Source organism: Protomyctophum parallelum (genome assembly GCF_964188405.1).
Source record: "Protomyctophum parallelum genome assembly, chromosome: 1".
NCBI lineage: Eukaryota > Metazoa > Chordata > Actinopteri > Myctophiformes > Myctophidae > Protomyctophum > Protomyctophum parallelum.
The window spans coordinates 72940522-72963174 of NC_139697.1; the positions used below are offsets into that span (position 1 = coordinate 72940522).

A 22653-nucleotide genomic window follows, 5' to 3' on the forward strand; every position below is an offset into this window, starting at 1 on the left:
GAAGCTATTTGAACTATATCTAAACACGGGCCAGACAAAGCAAATAGGGCTTTTACTGTACACAAGTTTAGTAGAAGTATGTTTGTACGTGTGTGAGTGTGTTATGAGTTATTAGTAATAAAATGGCCGGAAAATAAGTGAATGTTTGAGAGCCTTATTACAACTTGGAGGAAGTGTGTGTTTGAGTAATATAACGGTGTGTGTTTAAATCACAATTACTATCCTGTTTGTTACACCCCCATGCGGAGGGTTGAATCAATAGTTGAACAAAGTTATGAAACAGCAAAGTTTAATAATATCCGTACAAGGAGGTTGAACTTGACAGAATGCATCATAATTCAATGTGTGTGTGTGTGTGTGTGTGTGTGTGTGTGTGTGTGTGTGTGTGTGTGTGTGTGTGTGTGTGTGTGTGTGTGTGTGTGTGTGTGTGTGTGTGTGTGTGTGTGTGTGTGTGTGTGTGTGTGTGTGTGTGTGTGAGAGAGAGAGAGAGGAGAAGAGAGATAAGTGTGTGCTTTCAAACAATTATCACATGGATAGAAACCTTTTTGGAAGACCTTCCCACATGAGGACATTTTTCTGGGATAAGTGGCTGCATTACGTTCAGAGCTTATAAGAGTTTGAGTATGAGTTATGAATGAGGTTAGTCGTGTTGTAGAGAAGGTTCATTTCAGGGTTGGGATACAGTAGGTGATGCATACTGCTACACAACTTTGGTTCCCCAAAGACGTGTCTTTGTTTGTGTGTGTGAGTTCCATCTGTGCATGTGTGCATGTGTGCGTGTGTGTGTGTGTGTGTGTGTGTGTGTGTGTGTGTGTGTGTGTGTGTGTGTGTGTGTGTGTGTGTGTGTTCCTCACCATCCATGTCCAGTCTCTGCATGATGATGGCGAGCTCCACCTCGCTAGGCATGTAACCCAGAGAGCGCATGGCCATGCCAAGTTCCTGTTTGGAGATGAAACCATTCCCATCGCGGTCCAAAACACGAAACGCCTCACGGATCTCTGCAAGACAAGACATGCAATTTTATTTTTTTAAATTGTTGTATGAATCTTTTTCTATCCCGCCTCTCGCTTGACAAGCATGTCCTCGCACAACAACCGTAAGCAGGGCTATGAATAAATGAGATGGGAAAGGATTACAATAATGTGATTACCAGAGCAATCGTGATTTAATCCACCTCAGTTAATTAGACTGCAATAAAGCTATATTTGTTCTTGTGTGATTACCCTCAAACTTAGTAATAGTAGATCTACAGACCTTGCAGGTCTGCTATTTTCACTGAATGTTTGCCTATTTTTGCAGAATGACTTTGATGCCCAGAATAGGATGTTAGGGTTCAAGTAGTTAATTAACATGAGGATTATGGTGGGAGGGTATCTTATCCTATAGAGACATTAATTAAAAATGCACTGTGGAGTCTTTATTATGGCATTTTTCTCCCCCATGCATCACAATCACATACACTGTAGCTAATGCATTTCCGTTTCATTTGCACTAGTCCATACCAGGGGACTTGGGACTGCATCTACACATCCCATAGCTTGTGGCAAAAATACTCAAACATCTTTCAGTCTGATTGACCAACCCACTAAAGAGAAACAAATGCATGAGAATGGCCACGTAACTGTATAAATGTCCCCATTGGCCGACTACTCATTATATCAGTGTTGCATGCCGAGTGCTACTGTGGGTTATTGCAGAAAGAAATAAAAATATGAAATAAAGCTTCTGCACTTTACTATTATATTGTTGCACCAAGTCTATATAGCCCAGGTTGGGTGTGACGCTAGGCTTTACAAGTCACTTGTACTCTCCACCCTACTATATGGTTGTGAGAGCTGGACACTCACAGCAGACACTGAGCGCAGGATACAGTCCTTCGAAAACAAGTGCTACAGAAGGATACTATAATATATCATACAAAGGACACGGGACAAATACGTTAGACAGATAGTCACCACCCATGCGCTCAATGTGAAACCTCCGCGGCGGGTATTCAACGTTGGCCAGTTGTTCTGGGGGCTTGGCATAGCCTCTATAGCTCAGGACCAGCCAATTGGAAACACCTGCCGATCATTTAACCCTGGAATAAACCTACATGCTAAAGTGCTTTTGATTGATTGATTGAAATATTTATTAACAGTTTTACAGAATTACAGTACATTTCAAGCGCAAACTCAATACAAAGACTGTTAACTGTGAGTGGACGACCCAATTAAGCATTACACTTGTTTACAACAGGGTCCACCATGTTCAATTCATCAAAACATTTAGAGACGTACAAATAGACACTTCTATATAGTTAAAGAACAGAACAGGAATTCATCATAAAGGAAGCAAAAAGGGAAAATAAACATATACAGTGAGGGGAAAAGGATTCAGATTTTACGGGGGCCAGTTTCGAATTGCAGCCGTCCATAGGTGCCCTTTGAGAGCAGTTTTGAAGGAGTCAAGGGATTCACATGTCTTAATGACTGTCGGTAGGGCGTTCCACATTTTGGTGGCATAGGAGCGAAAATAATTTAGTCCCTTGTTTGTGCCGAATCTGGGTTGTACATGGTTTGTTGCACTCCCTCTGGTGTTGTGGGTGTGGACTTCGTTTACATTAAGGAAGTATTTAGACCGGTACATGGGTATCTTGGTGGTGTATCGAATCTTGTGGACCAGACCCATTGCAAGATGCTGTACTCTGTCGTCGACCCTAAGCCATCCCAGCCTGTCAAAGTGGGCAGTGAGGTGGGTTCGGGGGGTGAGGCCAAGTAGGAGCCTGACCAGTTTGTTTTTGGAGGTCTGGAGCCTTGTTTTAAGGGCCTTTGAGGTGCTGTGGTACCAAGAGGTGCATGCATAGTCAAAGAAACCTTGTACGAGGGCTCCTGTTAAGGTCTTCAAGGTGTTTTTGTTGACCAGTGAGGAGATCCTGTAAAGGAATCTTGTTCTTTGATTGACTTTTTTGATTACGTTGGTGGCCATTTTAAGATTGGCCTCCAGGATGGAACCTAGGTAGGTAATTTCATCTTTTCGTGTGATAATATTGTCACCCACTCTAACCAAGAATCCATCTGCCTTGCTAAGATTACTATTTGATCCGAAGAGAATGTATTCAGTTTTTCCCTTGCTTACGTTTTGGAAAAGTGAAAAATCTATTTCCTCAGTCTCTGCAATAGTAAATGCAAATGCATGAGCAATTACAGACCAACCAGTCTGTGCACAGTTGGCCATTCCTCAGTTGTCCAACCAACTGTGGAGAAAAATGCATGACTACAGAGAACAGATTTGGGACAAAAAGTGAAAAATCTTCATCAGCTTGGGAAGGCTGCCTTCATCGCTCCCTGCATGTGCCATTCAAATCGATCGGGCTCAAAAGCTGCATCTTAAATTTGGGAAACTGGACAAATCACTTCCTCAGTACCTGCTGTCGTATAATTTAGATAAATGAACTGTCTAAATTGAAGTGTTTCACTACAGCGTAAAGTATCTCTCTCTCTCTCAAAATCTAAGAGACAGGGAGCATTTACGATTCACACCTGAAAACAAAGGGTCATTGTTTCTAACCCCTTTGAAGCTCACTCCCCTGGAGGGGAGAGGTTTTAGAAATTACCACAGAACCATTTGTTACCATTTGGTACTTGTAAACTAATTCCACAGGTTAAAACTCAATGATTTTATAACAATCTGTCACTATAGAAAGATGAGACTCTAACTATTAATAAGTGAGTTTAACTCGTCTCCTTTAAAATGTACGATAAGAACATAGGGTTTCACTTCACCGTGTTGGTTTTTACCTCTTAAGAGAAAGTGTTCAGTTATATTTTATAGTTCCGTTAAACATTTCCTAACTACAAGTGTTTCCATTTTTCATATACTTTTAAGGTATGATTAACCATGTTCATAAGTGTGCTCAGTTTCATCTAAAGACCGGTTATGTTTTAACTACAATTTGTCATTGTATCTTTAAAATAGTCATCTGTTTTAGTGCAAGGTTAGAAGTTACAAATGTCTAGTGTCTCTGCCAGAAAGGCCCGCCTCTGTGAACCTGTATGAGCTAGTAGCAGATATTTCATTGGTCAAGAGTCAGGAAACGCCTGCCGTATGTCCGGGAGAGGAGGGACCTATAGTTACAATATAAGGACAGGGTGGAGGGGTGATCGAGGTTCCTGGATCCGGTCAACTCATTTCGGCTATCGAGTTTACTGTGTGTTGTTTAAATCCGGAGAACCCACAAAGGACGTTTCCTTTGTCTGTGCTTTGCCTTGACTGCTGGACTGTTTTTTACTACAAATAAAGCTGCCTGCTTTGTAACCTCATACATCGGTATTCTGGCCTCTTTTCCTGCACTGCCGCATCGCTGAAATACACCACACTGCATAATGCAAATGGTCAATGCAATGCATAATGTTCAGTTCAGATCGATTGGTCAACCCACCGAGGAGGAAAATAGATGGAATGTCAGAATGACTGACAGAGTTGTCTGATGTCAAAAGGATGTGAAAATTTAACAAATGTACCATTTGGGTACACTTCATCTTCACCTTCAGCAGACTGCTAGAGTGTCAGTGCTGGTCGCCTCCTAGAAGCACAGGGTTGGATGGTGATGGTCTGATAAAAAATGGGATTTGATGGGCTTGTCAGGCATTGCCCTGCAGCTGTGGCATGAGGTGTGAACACACTACGCCCACTCACGGATGATTTATTTATGGTGTTTTTGCTTCTTTTAGACAAGACAGTGGAGAGAGACAGGAAACTAATGCTTGGTTCATGCACAAAAATAGCCGATCTACTGTACGAGCCACACGTGCGTCACACTGCAAAGTGCACTGGTGAGCTTGTAGATTGGCTATTTTCAGCACATGACACGACAAAGTATAAATCATATTAACCACACAAGCCTTAGAATCCCTATTCTATAGGTTGAACACGCAAAAATAACAGATCTACAGTCTCACTATGCATCGCAACACAACACACTCAACGTCAGCTCAGGCGTAGGTGTCAGCTTGTAGGTGTGGGTTTTTGGTGTGGAGTGAAAAAAGGAGGGGGCCTAGCATAGACCCCTGGGGGACTCTGGTCAATGAAATATACACGGTTTAATAAACGTCCCTCGTCCCTTGTCCTTATTGAGTATACCTCAGTAATACTGCAGGGGAAGGGGTGTAGGGGGGGAAGGGGTGTAGGGGGGTTCCTCGCCGCAATTTGCAACACTAGGTTTTTGAGCGGTGCCTCCGCTCCATTACACAGCTATGTGTGTCCCTATATGTACTGTATGTATGTGTATCCCTGTGTCCCTGTGTCTGTCCGAGCACGGAGAGCTGCAATACGGTAACTCTGTCATTTCTCGACCGTTGCGGACGCGGGAAGGCTCGTGTGGGCTGTGGGGGACCCCCGGGGACCCCCACGCGGTAACTCACGGTAACCAAACATCATCAACATGGTAACCAAACATCATCAATGTACAGTACAGAGCACAGTACACTACAATACAGTTCAGAGCACAGTACAGTACAGTAACTATAACAATAAATGTATTGTTGCACCACAGGTGTGGTTATAATGGGTTGAATCTAGAGTTGCAAAGTGTTGTTGAGTTTGTATTCCAAATTCCAACATTTAGAAAAATGATCACCTGCATAGAATGTCTTGACAGAAAGTAGCTCACAACATGTCTACGGTGGATTTTTATGAAAAAAAAACTCTAGCCTTTGCAGACTGAAAGAGGAGAATTCAAGCGTGCCTTGCAGCTGCAATGTTGGTGAGTTAACGTCGTTTAATAGGAGCAGATCAGACTTTTCTATTTGGATGAATGGGCTGTCAATGGAGGGTGTTGCAACTCTAGATTCAATCCAATATAAAAAAAATGTAGTGTTGCAAATTGAGGCTAGGGAGTTCCATGCCCTTGACTACCTTGTAGGTCATCACCATTCACCAGTGTTTTGATTCAACTACAACTGAATTCTCTAGATCTAAATGTCTGTCCGCCTCTATGTAGTCATCAGTAACTGCAGTATGTATGCATGTATGTATGTATATATGTATGTATGTATGTATGTATGTATGTATGTATGTATGTATGTATGTATGTATGTATGTATGCATGTATGCATGCATGCATGCATGCATGTGCGTGCGTGCGTGTGTGTGCGAATATGAATTACACTTCATATTCTATCAGAAATAATTGAAAGTAGTTGGGATGGAATGTTTCAACAGGATTACAGCATGTTACTGTATATGTTTTAAGCAGATCCGTAATTGGTAGATTAATTAAGATCTTGAAAGAACCTCCCTAATGCTGATGATACGCTTTCGTATTGACATTAGTAGTACAGCCTGTCCCCCAAGATATATCATCTAGTGGCAATTTATTATTTATAAGTTGACGTGCTATCTCTCTCTGTATCTCTGCTCTCCTCTCTCTCTCTGTCTCTCCTCCCTCCCCATCTGCCTGTATGTCTGTCTGTGTCTCTCTCTCTCTCTCTCTCTCTCTCTCTCTCCTCATCTGTCTGTCTGTATCTCTCTTTCTCCTCATCTGTCTGTCTGTCTGTATCTCTCTCTCTCCTCATCGTCTGTCTGTCTGTATCTCTCTCTCTCCTCATCGTCTGTCTGTCTGTATCTCTCTCTCTCCTCATCGTCTGTCTGTCTGTTTCTCTCTCTCTCCTCATCGTCTGTCTGTCTGTCTGTATCTCTCTCTCTCCTCATCGTCTGTCTGTCTGTCTGTATCTCTCTCTCTCCTCATCGTCTGTCTGTCTGTATCTCTCTCTCTCCTCATCGTCTGTCTGTCTGTATCTCTCTCTCTCCTCATCGTCTGTCTGTCTGTCTGTCTGTGTCTCTCTCTTTCTCCCCCCCCCCCCCCATCTGTCTCTCCTCTGTCTGTCTGTCTGTCACAGTCTATTTAAGTGACTGAAACAGTGAAATCAATATTCACTGACACTGGCACGAATGTTGACTGTTCTGCCGAAGAGTCCTAGCCTGGATCCAGCCCATAGACCCCGCCCACAGCCCATAGACCCCGCCCACTCTGAGTGGACTGCCTGAAGCTCCACACAGCTTCAGTCTGTTAATCAGACTAGAAGAATCCAGCTAACATTAGCAAATGGAATGAAGAAGAAAATATAAAAGTACATTTTCTTTAATCTCCTCTCTAATCTTCCCTCTGTTCCTCACCTCATCTCTCTCTCTCTCCGTCTCTGTATCATCTTATTGTATTTAACCTCCTCCTCCTCCTCTCTGGGGAGCCCATTGTCTCAATCCGTTCATGCTGCTTTGCGTCACCTTCAGCCTCATATGACAGCCCCCCACCCCAGGCATGAAAGGCTTCTCAGCTGCCTGAAATGATGATTAGAGACGGCCCACACGGTAAACACAACACACCTCATCTTCAGCAGGCAGCCAGAGCTGGAGGGGCACACACCTGCCTCCTCACAAAGCTGTCTGGTCAATCTCCTGCTAATTACCTGCCAATCACGGGTGGGGGGGGGGGGGGATCGAGGGTGGAATGTACGTCTGTGTTGTGGATGTAATTGCATTGATGAAGGCTGCAGTGTGTGTGTGTGTGTGTGTGTGTGCGCGTGAATGCATGTGTGAAATCTCTTCATTTGACATCATTTGACACGGTTTTATATTGGCACCAATTTCTTTGATTTTCTCCCGCTCTCTCCTCTCTTCTCCTCTCCTCTCCACTCCACTCGAATGGCATCCAGTGATTCATTCATTCTTCTTTTTCTACAATCTACACAGTGTCCCATATGCTCAAGGGAGGGGGGGTTGTCATTGTATCCCACACCAGAGGAGAGAGAAGTGTCCCACACTATGGAGCAACACGTCTGACAGCATGCACAATAGAAATTCGATCATGACTTCCCGTACTCCCAACAATGAATTTCACATCAATGGTGCAGTGGAGCCCATTCAGTTTCTCTCTCGGTCCGTTATTGCCCTCTTTCTCTCCGCCAATTGTTAATAGTCTGTCTGTCTGTCTGTGGTATAAGGCCGTCTTTGCTCCGTCAGTCTGCTGCTAGTTGGGGTGTTCAGTCACAACAACAACCTCTGTCTTAGTCAGTAAATACCCCCTAAGGCTAGCAACTATAGAGCACAGCCATCTCTCTCTCTCTCTCTCTCTCTCTCTCCCCCCCCACCCCCACCCCTCTGTAACCAAGCAAGTGAGCTGTCCAAAAACAAAGAGAGATTTATTTGTTTCTCGCTCAATATAGCAAGGAGTGCAATCCCAATAGTTTCGCAGTGAGCTTCTCCCTGATGGATTACCATGCAATGTGTGTACATATGGGACATATAGGACATGTGTACTGTTTACATATGGGATGTACACTTCAGAACGGCAGTGTACATCCCCTTAATTAGTAAGGGTATGCTGTTCTGAAACGTACTGACATTCACTCATATAATCATTGTTTGTTAATGGTTGAAAGACCGGGAGTTGGCCCGGGCCGTGGCTCATCGGTCCAGGCACCTTGGCCCGGTAGCCCGAGTCTGGCAGTGTGCCGCGGGTTCGACTCCCGATCCCGGCGGCCTTTACTACGTGTCACCCCCCCCCCCCCCCCCCATCTCTCTCCCCCATTTCCTGTCAGCCTACTGTCTGTCCCTCTATACAAAATATAAAATAAAGGCAAAAGCCGCAAAAAAATAAATGACAGAGAGTTACTTATAGTCTCTCATTCTATATTCAATATTGACAGTCCATATACACATGATATTATTTCCTGTTCAACATACCCCGGTATGCCCCAGCCTGTAGGAGTATGTGCAGCGTCAAAAATCACCCACCCTGCCCAGCTTCCCTACTCCGAACCGGGCAATGTGTTTGTTCATATATATAGCTGATCGGCCAAACTGGCCTCCTACACTCTGCGGTGGTCAGCAGATACTTTATCTCTGCGAAGCCTAGGCACCGGGAGCAACAATACATTTGACCAATCATAATGAATTGCATTTAATGAATTGCATTTTTATAGTGCTCAAAGCGCTTTACAATGAATGGTTCATTCATTCATACATACATTGGGAGGTGAATCATATAGGGCTCCATTTTCGTTCGATCTTTCTAAATACACTGTTTGGGGATTTAGCAGTGGGGAAGGGGTGTTCCCCCACTAAAGTTGGTATTTTGGTTACCTGTCTAAATCCCTAAAACACCTCCGTTACCCGTTATATTATGCATAGGTGTGGTTTGAGCGTTACAATAATGAAACCAATCACCAGTCCACGTGCCATTGCCTTTAAGAGATCCCATATCCGTTGCCCGTTATGCCCAGTTCTATATTGCTTCATAGCCTTACGGTCTTCCCATGGAAGAGTGTTGCGTTGCTGCCTTGAAGTCTCACTTGTGATGCATCCTGCTCCCCCCGTGCCGTTTTTCATTTTTTCCCCATGCACCCGCACAGAGCCAAGAACACTCTCGTGCGTTTAAAAAATATCAAAGTTCTGTGTAAACTACAGGGCTTTCATTTGGTATATAGATTGTGCGTGTAGGCCGTCTCTACGGAACGGTATGAGAGATGAGGCAGCCTGACTCCGTGCCTGGACATCTCCATTGAGGCATGCGCCGCACGCCGCTCTACCAAACTAATTTGGCACGGTTTATGGGTGCTTTTAAACTCCACTATCGCCTTCCCGTGCCAACACGCCCATGACCACACCTCTAGGCGCAAATACCGGTGTCGGCAAAAAAGATAGAGGGTGACGCTGGACCAAAATACCATTAAGGGACAGCAAGCTCCTATACTCGTAATTGTAAGGCAGCGGTTGACTTGCGGGCCGCGTCACAGGTAAGGGCGGCGACAAAAATGGAGCCCATATAGGGCTCAATGGAGATGTCAGTCCAGGCACAGATTAGTCAGGCTGCCTCAACTCTCCTTATTCATATTAGCTCTTTGTAATTTTCATATAATCAGCAGAAGTGATTGCCTGCCACTTCCTTGCGTCCATTGTGTTTATATAGTTGTATATAGCAGGGTGCAGGTGAGACTTCAAGGCAGCAGCACATCACTCTTCCATGGGCTGTAGACCGTAAGGCTATTAAGCATAGAACTGGGCATAAAGGGGCAACGGAAATGGGATATCTTAAAGGCAATGGCACGTGGACTGGTGATTGGTGTAAAAAAACGCCCAAACAACACCTATGCATAATATAACGGGTAACGGAGGTGTTTTAGGGATTTAGACAGGTAACCAAAATACCAACTTTAGTGGGGGAACACCCCTTCCCCACTGCTAAATCCCAAAACAGTGTATTTAGAAAGATCAAACGAAAATGGAGCCCTATAGTGTCTTTTCCCATTCCCTTTAAAAGGGAAACTAAAAATATCTTAATGACGTTTAGAAGATTTAGAACACTTTCCTGAGGGTCTTTATGTGTGTAATATGTGGTTTTAGATATTTTTGATTTTAGCAGTGAGCCCAGTGTCTCTGACGTCAGTAAGACAGCCCTCCCCCTATCCACAAGGAGGAGCAGTGCACCAAAGCATTATGGGAATTGTAGTCCAGGAAGGAAGTTAGCCCAGTGTCGATGACATCAGAGACACTGGGCTCACTGCTCAAATCTAAAATATCTAAAACCACATATTACACACGCCACCCAGGAAAGCGTTCTAAATCTTCCAAACGTCATTAACATATATTCTTTTGCAAAAAGGGTGAAGTGTCCCTTTAAGAACCAGGAGCAACTGCTCTTAAATAATAGAGGAGAAGCAAATAGTTTTCTGCTGAGAAAATGGACCTTGCTGGAGCACATAAACATCTGCGAGAGCAGAATTATGAGATATAATGATGTCAGGAGATGGGGAAACAGCTCTCCTCTCACTGCAACATATCAAGTGGAAGAAACACCCATGGGTGTACAAATTGGCGCGAGTACATTTGGCTCTTACACAGCATGGGTGCTGGGCATGAAAATGACAACTGAGTTGTAAATTAGCAAAAACAATTGTGCTGCACTTAATTGTGCCGATTCACGCCTGGTGTATGTCTATGTATTACATAGCGCTCCTCCTATATTCAGCTTTTAGTGTAGATTTTCGTCTTACACAAACATTAAATTCAAATTGACAATGAATGGAGAATTTACGTCATATGTGGACGAGCAAATCGGCATGTTGGTGTTGTCCACCGGCCAATAAGGGGCTGTATGTCACTGTTGTCCACCGGCCAATAAGCTATGGACCAAGGTACGTTTGGTGATGCAAACATGGTGCAGCAGCTGGGAAGATGACAGTGTTATTTTGGACAGAAGCTCTCTCTTATTGTCTACATAATTGCTTACAGTGTAGTAGTCAAAACCAAATGGCACAGAGAAGAGCAGATGTAACATTCTCTCCCCTGAATGTGCGTGGGGAACTGGGGATGGCTGATTTATCAGCTGTGCATCGATTATCTCAATGCCCAACAGGTTTGTAGTCACACCTGCTATGAGCCCAATTAGTTTGACTAGCCCACACACACACACACACACACACACACACACACACACACACACACACACACACACACACACACACACACACACACACACACACACACACACACACACACACACACACAGCTGCAGGTCCTGATTCCCGAATATAAGAGTGATGTTGACAATGACTCAGAAAGCAGAGACGCCAGCTGTAATCCTCAGGGCTGATAAACTACTGTCTGTCTGTGTGCTAACCTGGAAGAGTGTGTGTGAAATCCCTCTCGGAAGTGGAATCAGGCACAGGCACTGCTCGCGATGAGCGGGCCAGTAGCGGTAGCTTTGCTGACCACATCAAACAGCCGCACTGCATTGTTATTCTGCCATGGCAGAGATAAAGCTTTATCACATTGCGCGTGGCTCTTCTTTAGGCTAACTCACACTGAGAATTCCGAAAAGCAAATTTCAAGCTGTCCTTGGATGACACAGCTGCCCTCTGCCCCACAGAAAATGTCATACATCTTCTCACTCATTCGAAAACAGGTCAGACCAATCAGATTGCTGATGGCTTCATCTATGGCTGTTACATATAGGCTACCTGAGTTGCTAAGGCAGTTTTGTTTTGCAAAATAAATGTTCACTGAATCTATCGACGGTTTCATTGTTATGCACGCTGCATGGATTAAAAGTAAAAATATTTATATATTGTGTGATTATTGTATGTACATCATGGTTCTCTAAATGCTTGAGGGGGTCTGCTTGAGGGGTTCCTTCAGGAAAAAAAAGTTGGTCCCAAAAAAAAAAAAATCACACCAATGTGAAGTGTGCGGAGTCTTCGGAGTCAAGCACAGTTGTTGACATATCAAAAAGATTATATATATATATATATATATATATATATATATATATGATGCGAAGCCTGGCCCTGCGTAGCTACTAGCTAGTTCAGGCAGACAACTCGTGATCTAGTCACCTGATCAGGTGACTAGTCTCATGCACTCTACCTGATCAGAGCGGCTATTTATTTGAAACCTATCTGCCTACCTGCTCATTCCTGGCTTCTCTCCTGCTGTGCGGACATGCGCCGCTGCTGCTACTGCATGTGCCGCTGCTGCTACTGCATGTCTCCCTGCCTCGCTTGCTGCTAACCTGCTGCTCATGAAGTTTTTGCAAATCCCACCGCCTCCCCAGCATCCACCTGTAGGCTCTGTTTCTAGATCCCAGTGCATGGGGATCTTATTCATTCCCTGTCATTCTATTTGGCTTATAACGAGGGATGTCCCGATCACGTTTTTTTTGCTCCCGATCCAATTCCGATCAGATGATCCAATATTTATATTTTATAGAACACGTTTATGCCATATCACAATAGTAAAAATCACAGACAATATCCAGTCTAATATCATGATATGGATATAATATTGATACTAGGGATGTCCTGATCAGGTTTTTTGGCTGCCGATCCGATTCCGATCATCCGATCCGATCAGGACAACCCTAACTTAACTAAAATGTTAATGTTACAGGGATTGAATAGGGACAGAACCCTGATGCCAATCTATGCTTCATATATCTATGCGCAATAATGCTCAAAAAATATACATTCTAAATTCACTCTAAGAGTTGTCTGACTGAAATATATATCTGCACCAAAAAAATAATAAAAAAATATATATAGTGCAGTGCCCGGTGTTGAGTCTGTCGGACCCACGGTGGTCCAGTATCAAAACAAAAGCCTCTGCCCGTGCCCGGGCCCTGGACCTGATCACCCCTATATCTCCATATACTGTATGGAGCTGGCCTGTTCTGACATCACAAAACTTCATGGCATGTCTGACACAGAACTCCACATATAACTATATGAATAAAGGGACACAGAGAGACAGATACAGAAATCTCCAGATGGGCATGAAAGGGACACAGACAGATGGATGGAACGGGTGCTCTGACACGGGTACAACGGGTATTGTATAATTGTATAGCCATGGATCTCCAACTTCCATTGTTACGGGCCCTACAGCCAGGCACAAGAAAACAACTATACTTTTATTGTTATAGTTACTGTGTGTGTGTGTGTGTGTGTGTGTGTGTGTGTGTGTGTGTGTGTGTGTGTGTGTGTGTGTGTGTATGCATGCGTGCGTTGTGCATTGGAGTCAAGCACTTGTTGACGTAAGCACTTGAGTCATCATGTGACCCCAATCAGGATTTCACGTAAATTGCACGCTACGTTCATGATTTGAGGCTTTTTGTTCCAAACGGGCCAATCCTGCAAACTCTGAAAGCCAATGTTAGCCAATTAGGATGGTATATGAAATATCAGACAGATCCGGCTTGAACACATGACTATAGAGATAGTGTGTAACGATTCGCGGGATTTTTGGACAGAATCTGGAGGAGTAATATCAACAAATGTGCTATTCTGAGTGGCCAAAGAGCATTGGCCACGCCTCCAGGTCTTAAGTAATAAGACCTGCTACTTAAAGGAGAATTCCATACTAAAAGGCTTTCTTACCTTTCTTTGTAGTTGTTACGTCCCCACCAAAGAGGTCCAGGTGTTATTCTGTGCAAAAGATCCTTATTGGCTATTTCCCCTACCATAAGCCCTAAATTAATTGCATTGAATTTAATGGGAATTGAATGGGGCTATGGGGTGTTGTGCTAATTCGCTTATTTCCATTGCTCAAAATTATTATCTTTTTGTATATATCCTCCCTTCATAATGTAAATAATATCCCAAGCGGCACACTTTCAATTCCCATTCAATCCAATGCAATTCATTGAGGGCTTATGGTAGGGGAAATAACCAATAAGGAGTTTTTGCACAAAAAAACACCTGGACCACTTTGGTGGGGATGTAACGACTACAAAGAAAGTTAAGAAAGGTAAAAAAGTATTCTAGCATGGAATTCTCCTTTAAGACACGCAAAATACAGCACACTCTCTCCCCATGCATGCCTTCGGCCTGGTGGAGACAATAAAGCAGTAAGAAAAGAAAAGACACACTGGCCTATCATAACTAATCATAACCAAAACAAAAGTCTGCCTCCCTAACTACTAAAACAAAAACAAGCCCAAACTGCCATAGTCATATTTTACCACACACACACACACACACACACACACACACACACACACACACACACACACACACACACACACACACACACACACACACACACACACACACACACACGATCCCCACATGATACCACCACTGACATCTTGTGGGGACCCCCTTGGGATCCCGACCCACAGGTTGAGAACCACTGCAGTATCTGACAAAGTAAGTAGGAGAATCAAAGTTTATTCAAAGCACAAACACAGTGGAGGAGAAATACAATATGGCACAGATGCAACGTACACTGTACACTTCCAGCATTGTGGATTACAAATTGGGGCAAACTCATGTAAACAATCTCTGTGTTCAATGAAGAAGACACCACATGCCAGGATAATATTGGTAGGGTGCTGATTACTCTATAAGGTAGAGGTAGTTGTACTCTATAATGACAGACTACTACTGTAAAGATTACCTAATCTGTTGCATCCCCATGCATATCCAGTTTGCAGGAAAACTGTCAAATGATGAGATTAAACACACATGCGCACATGCAGTCCCACGCGCACGCGCATGAACGAACGAACGCACACACGCACCTACTGTCACAGTCACAGACTTTTGTCATTTATTGTACAGTCTACGTCTTGTATTCCTATGTTTTGTTCCCTGGTCTAGTTTTCATGGTTCTATGTTTGTTTGCTCCAGCTGTGTCTCATTTTGTAATCAACCCTCATGTGTATATCAGTCTTGTTCCCCAGTCAGTGTTTGTTGAGTCATTGTATCCTGTTTCAGTCTGTTTTAAGTTATTTCATGTTCACCTGTCTGAATTAAAACACCATTTAATGGTGTCCAACACTACATGCCTGGCTGTCCTGCGTTTGGGTTCTTACCTCACCTACACGTGACAGAATGACTCAACCAAATGGACCCAGCGGACAGCACCCATCTACCATACAGGCTTCCATTCACCCGGTGAGCTGTATGGTTCTGTTACTGCAGTACGAGCCCTATGAGTGGCAAATGGATTGTTGGTGCTACAGCTGGCTGGTCGACTGTTGGGGGAAATTGTTTGATACACCGGCTGGTCAACTGTTACTTGGGAGGGGATACTACTGAAGCACATGCTAGTTTGATTGTGATGTCCTGGTTGTGCAAGTTTCCAGTGTCACTCCTAGAAGTCCTGGTCGTGATGGCTCCAATATCTCCGCTCAAAGTCCTGGTCATGCAAGTATTGACTGTCCTATGCCACTTCAGTCCCTTTGTCAATCCCTGTTCCTGTCCGGCAGTGGAAGAAAGCTCCGGGGGGTTTCAGCCCCTATCCCTGCTCTTTGGACCCACTACTATGCCCTGTTCCTGTCCAGCAGTGGAAGAAAGCTCCGAGGGGTTTCAGCCCCTTTCCCTGGACCTACTCTCTATGCCCCATCCTTGTCCCAGCACTGCAGTGGAAGAACGCTCTGGGGGTTTTTAGCCCCTTTCCCTGCCTGCCCTCCTGTCTACCTGTGCTCTCAAGCCTGCCCCGTCCACTATCCCCAAGTCCCTCTTCTTCATGGACATTGTGGGACGTCAAGAGCCGTCCCTTGAGGGGGAAGTACTGTCACAGTCACAGACTTTTGTCATTTATTGTACAGTCTAGGTCTTGTATTCCTATGTTTTGTTCCCTGGTCTAGTTTTCATGGTTCTATGTTTGTTTGCTCCAGCTGTGTCTCATTTTGTAATCAACCCTCATGTGTATATCAGTCTTGTTCCCCAGTCAGTGTTTGTTGAGTCATTGTCTCCACCAGGCCGAAGGCATGTGGGGAGAGTATGTTTTGCACTCCGTCCGTCCGTGTGTCCGTCCGTGTGTCCGTCCGTCTGTGTGTCCGTCCGTGTGTCCGTGAGCAGCTAATCTCGGCCACCGTTAACCCGGTCGATGCCAAATTTTCCACACACACTCCCTGGATGCCAACGATGAACCTCTGCCCCAAACTTTCCAGAACGGCCTGTTATAGCGCCACCAGGAGGCCGCTTTGTGCAAAACAAGTTTTTGCACAGTACACCTACAGATTTTGTCCAAACATCACGCAAATTGGTACACAGTCTCTCTACAGCCATTCAACGAAACCGGTCTTTCACATTTCTCAGACTCCATCCTGATTGGTTAAGATTGGCTTCCAAAGTTCACAGGAGTGCTCAGTTTCAAACCAAATGCTGCAAATCATGAACACATCGCGTGATTTCCGTGAAATTGTGCACCCACATTCCCACTAGGCAGAGGACGAAATGCCACATGAACAATTTCAACTCAGCCTCAAGGTGGCGCTATAACTGGCCGAAAAGTGTTTTTACCTCTAACTGCACGGATCTGTGGATAACTTTGTATGCCAACTCCCTAGAGGCCAAGGAAAAACCTTTGCCTGGAATTCTTCACATCTGCTCATCCTGGTGGAGACCTGTGCCCAGTAGGGCACTTTTTCTAGTTGTATCCTGTTTCAGTCTGTTTTAAGTTATTTCATGTTCACCTATCTGAATTAAAACACCATTTAATGGTTTCCAACACTACATGCCTGGCTGTCCTGCGTTTGGGTTCTTACCTCACCTACACGTGACACCTACTGTACAGTATAATTTAGTACAATATTGTGAGCACAATTTTAGACAGACAGACAGACAGACGGAAAGCACAATAGAAATCGGCTTGTGACGTTCCCCAGATAAGTTACTTTTACAACTCCAGAAATGAATTTACCTGCGCAAGCATTTCAGCCAGTTGTTTTTGTCTGTCTGTCATCCCCCTCTGCCACTTGTCCAAAAGTGAGTTTTTTCTATCGTCCATTGTGACGAAGTTGATAACCTGACCCTGATTGATTTAATGCTCACATAGACAATGCTTTCGATAACTTTGCTAAGGATTTTATTAACATTACTCAATTGCTGAATTTGACTCAGCATTATATCGGGCCGACTTGATGATTAGTGTCACACTCTGGATTTGGTCTTCACGCTGGGTTTGAACATAAATACTTTATGTATACAGTAGATGATTTCTTTGTTCTGGCCAGATATATATTACTTTTATCCCTGAGACCTTACCCATTACACCAATCCGTTCTCGCTCACCCACTCTGCTGACAGATTTTCCTCTGTCTTTGCAGACCTCATGTAAGGATGGGATGGGTCAATTCCAACTGACACCAATGACCTGGTCGGCTATTTTAATCATCTATCTGTCCGCCCTTGATTTAGTTGCCCCCCTCAAAATTAAAAAGATAAGCGCCAGTGCTGTTACATGTAATTCAACCCCCAGGATGAATGATGACATCCGCATACTGAAAAGAGAGTGCAGAAAGGTTGAGCGCAGATGGAAAAAGTCCAACCTACCATTGGATTTTAACCAAAGGTCTCTCTTAATTTTTAATCAAAAAGCAAGAACAAAAATATACAAAACATTAAAATAAGGCCAAAGTAATTTTCTCTGTTATTAACACCCTAGTTAATCCAGCTTCCCCTCCGATTCCTGTCTATTCTGATAACGACTACAATCTCCTTAGAAGAATGTATACCTATTGTCTCACACATGCATCCCTCATCTAGTCCCTCATCTGTTGATATTATTCCCACTGCACTTTTAAAAGCAGTTTTTAACAGTCTACACCCATACATTTTGTCCATTAACAGTTCTATATCCTCTGGTCTTGTACCCGATAACTTCAAACATGCAATTATCCAACCTCTCCTGAAAAATACAAGCCTTGACCAACAGTCCACAGTAATTACTAGCAGACCTATCCCTAAACTCCCGTTTATCTCAAAAGTTGTCTGTAACCAACCATTACAATTTCTAAACCATACTAATATATTATATTTTCAGTCTATGGCTTCCGCCAGAAACACAGTACTGAAACGGCACTTTTTAGTGGCATCATCATGAAGAGCGATGTCGGAGAATGCTCAGTCTTGATGCTGCTCCATTGAAGTGCAGCATACGACACGGTCGACCACTCCATCCTCCTCGAGAGGCTCCAACAGTGGGCGGGGTTAAGTGGACTGGTCTTGTTCTCATCCTATTTGTCGGGGAGAAGCGTTGCTGTCGACAGCTATGTCTCCTCCTCCGCTCCCCTGACATGTGGGGTTTCATTCTATAGGTCCAGTCCTATTCTCCCTTTACATGCTATACCCCTTGGTGCTCTGATAAATAGTTTAGAAGACGTCTCCTATCATTGCTACGCCGATGACACACAGTTTGAAAATACATCAAAGATGCAATTATAATCCATCTATAATGTATAAAGCCTTGGCCTGGAAGAGAGGTTATCAGGTGGTCCCCAACCTTTTTCGACCCTTAACCACAACACTCTCCAGTTGGCGGGTCAGCAGTGATTGGCCAAATCACTGCCCCTCCAGGCTTCCAGCTATTGTCCTTTCTCTATGCCAGAGCCAACATGCAGGAGGCTCCACCTGCATTGTGTGTTCTTGGGGGATTGCAGGCACTTAGGTCTCCAGGACTGTGGTTTGCGTCTTGTTTTGAGTCAAGATGGGTTGTTTGAGCCTTCTCTGCAGCTGTGTCACTGTCGTTGTTGTTGCCGTTGAATCTGTCCTAGCGAGTCTCTCTTCCTCCCCTCCTCTCGGGAGACTCTGGGTGTTTGGATTTCAGGAGATTAACAGAGTATCCGACGGACCCAGCAACAGACAGACTTTAACTAAGATTCAACACGCATAGGCTGAACTAAAACATTCCAATAATCGCTTCTCTTTACAAACGCATGCTTTTTATAAGGTTTTTACACATACAGTAAACACACACTACATACACACTGTTTGTTTCCCCCTCCCCCTGACACAGGATGGATACAGTACTCCGGATCTTTGCCTAATAGCCTGTTCCTAACCTATCTGTCGGCTGGGAGTTCAGCTCTCATTGAAACATTCTAAGCTGGCCCAGACCGGCCCCTTTAGAGCCGATCTGGGGCCTGTTTCACGAAACTTGGATTAACTAATCCAGGATTTAGGCCAAAGCCAGGCTTTTTAAATCCTGATCTTTACAGCCTGGTTTATTCCGTTCCACTAAAGCCAAGCGAGGCTCAGAATTGGTGGATTTGGCGAGCCGGGATCAGCAAGCCTGGCTTAATAGACAGTCTGGCTTTTTGTCTCTAGACCCCTTATGTGGATCACAGATTTACTGATCCTTCTTCTTCATGGGGTATTAAGGCAGTTTGCATCCTTAATAGTTGCATTACAGCCCCCTTCTGTATATCTCATTATCTTTACTAATCTATTCAAGACTTACTGATACAAGGACTTAAGCTTCTAAAATAAATATTGCTGCTGTAATTAAAGAGAGAAAATACTCTCAATAGTGGATAGACTGAATGATTAACTACCCCAAAAATATAGTTTACATTTTACCACTACTATTAACTTAAAACAGAATTCTTAATATTGTAAGCATAATGATATTGTCGCATTGTGATATTTGGCCATAACTCCCTCCTCTGAGGGAGCTACCTTTGGGGAAGGGGGTTGTTGCCCAGACAGGGCCGGGTCATGGGTTCATGTAGCATGCCAAAGTTTGTGCTATTGCCATTGAGAATGCATTGGGCGTTTAAGTTAAATAACTCAGAAACTACAAAACATTTCAAAGTAAAAAGTTCCAGCATGTGTCTCCACAGTAAGCTGAATTTTACAAAGTGTGAATGGAGTTTCTAGGTGAAAGTGCCACTATCTGCCTATAAATGTCTCAAATTTGAAAGCACTATATTTCTAAAACTATGAAACATTTCAAAGATTCCTTTTCAGGCACACATGTCCACCGTAGGATGAACCTAAATAGGTTTGAATGGGGTTTCTAGGTGTAAGTATGTAGGACTAGTAGTGGGTGAAACGTTACAATGGTAATATGTTGTAAAACAATGAGTAATGGTAATATTTAGTGGTTTTCACTTTTACAAAAATAATAAAAAATAATATAATAATTCTTCTTAACCATGCACTTGCACGACAGCAAACCTATTCATGGGGAATATTCACCAAAAGCAGCTGATCTACAAGCTCACAAGCTGTCATGATGTTGTGCAGCCTATATATTTTGGTTATTTGATTTTATATAGTGCTTAAATTAGTCCTTTAATGCAGACCGATACAAATAAGGCAACATAAACCCATAATAATTGAATAAATCTGGAAAACATCATTGGTTTGTGATCAGTTTGACTGCTTAATGAACAGTAAAGACATCAGGATTAGGTTAAGCCTGGCTGTTAGCCTGGTCCGGAGCAGGCTAAGTCCAAAGCATTAGTTTCCATGGTAACTTATGTAGCATCACTTTCATGAAACCGAATCAAGCCTCAACATAATTATCCAGGTTAACTGGTTAAGTTAATCTGGCAAGATCAACCAGCTTTCATGAAACCGGTTAAGCACTGATCCAGGATATATTAAGCCAGGATATGTGTTAAAGCCCGGCTTAATCTCTAATCCAAGTTTCGTGAAATAGGCCCCTGGTACAACTTAGCTGTTGGTCTGATTACAGATTAGTTCAACATTACCTCCTATGCTTCTATGCTTTTAAATCTTATTTGGGAGACAAAACAAGAGGCACAATACATACTCTGTTACAATCTAAACATATTACAACACAACATGTTCTTAATAATGCACGTTAATATATATTCACCATTGGCCATCTCGCCTGTTGCCTCTCATGGTCTTCTTGAATCTAATTATCTAACCCACTCCTAGTTTACACACATGAATACAGCAGGCCCTGAATGAGGTCACACCTCCCCGACCAAGTTGTCAGCCAATCGAAAGCCCAGACTGCTCCTTCTGTCTGAGTGAGGTGGTTCTAAGCCCATGCCTGTCAGCCAGCTTCCACCACACTTCCTGTGGTGTAAGGCTTAGGCTAGCTGCTATTATTTATGATAGTAGCTTAAACTGGTCGACTCTTAGATATTATACAGGTGTTTTGCTAACCCAATATCTAAGTATGGACTTTAGAACACATATCGACCCACATTACAGGAATTGAAATGGTACTTCCCCTTCCTCTGTAGGTGTCGTAAAACACCCCTCACTCTACAGGAAGGTACCACCCAACCCCCCAGGAGTTGCATGCAGCCTATCTATTGCCCCACGGAATGTGGACAGTTCTTCTCTCTCCCTGATGAGAGCACATGTCCAGATCACATAATACATGCCCAATTTTGATCATGATCTCGTCCATCCATAATTGGACAATACACTGGGGGTATTGCTCATTTGTACGTTCTGTAGCTTGCTTGGTGCCCTCTTGCAAGTGCTGCAACAGGGTTTGCTGGCCCCTGTTACCCTGCCAGTTTTTCCTGGAAGTCAGCTGTCTCTCCAGTGTCACCAACCTTCCGCGGTTGCCATCCAGACTTTCCTGGAGGTCACTGGTTGCCCAGGGAGTTCAGTTTGTAAATACATCAAAGATGCAATTATAATCCATCTATAATGGATAAAGCCTAGGCTAGGAAGAGAGGTCATCGGGTGGTCCCCAACCTTCTTTGAGTGTTTCGACCCTTAACCACAACACTCTCCAGTTGCAGTGATGTGGCCAATCACTGCCCCTCTCATCCAGGTTTCCAGCTATTGTCCTAGAACTAAGGGGGACCGGGATTTTGTAGTGGATGTTCCCACACTGTGGAACGCCCTGCCGTTTGCGATAAAAAATGCAGTCTGATGAGGTTTTTAAGAACTTGTTAAAAACTTATTTATTTCGTAAGAATTTTGTCTTATGATTTTTTCTACTTGACCTATTGTGCTGTTAAATGCCCTTCTTCTTGTACTTTTATTGCTTGTGTTTTATTTTTTATTGTTTTACCTTGTTGTCCATTGTACAGCACTTTGTAACAATGTTTTGAAAGGTGCTTTAAAAATAAAATGTACTTACTTACTTGCTTACTTACTAATAATTCTCATCCTGACAAGGTGTCCGTCTGCCTGTATGCCTGTCTGCCTGCCTGCCTGCCTGTCTGCCTGTGGTATAAAGCCAGTCACAGATATGGATCTTGATCCGTCAGTCTGCTGCTGCTAGTCGGGGTGTTCAGTCGCAACAACCTCCGTCTTAGTCAGTAAATACCCCCTAAGGCTAGTAACTAGAGCACAGTGTGCTCTCTCTATCTCTCTCTCTCTCTCAGTACTTTTCATCTCTCTGATTTTGTATGTACAAAACTCAGGTGAAACAAAAAGCCAGACAAAC

The 22653-nt window shown here is 43.7% G+C and overlaps 1 protein-coding gene across 1 annotated transcript in view; it reads right to left on the bottom strand.

The window, feature by feature from the left end:
* caln2 (calneuron 2) overlaps positions 1-22653 on the bottom strand; it is a gene marked incomplete at both ends in the record, with an annotated part of 79490 nt that overhangs the window by 52936 nt on the left and 3901 nt on the right. The window contains one exon of the mRNA XM_083774583.1: positions 855-998. Coding sequence (XP_083630709.1) covers positions 855-998 — 144 coding nt within the window. The remainder of the gene's footprint in view (positions 1-854; positions 999-22653) is intronic.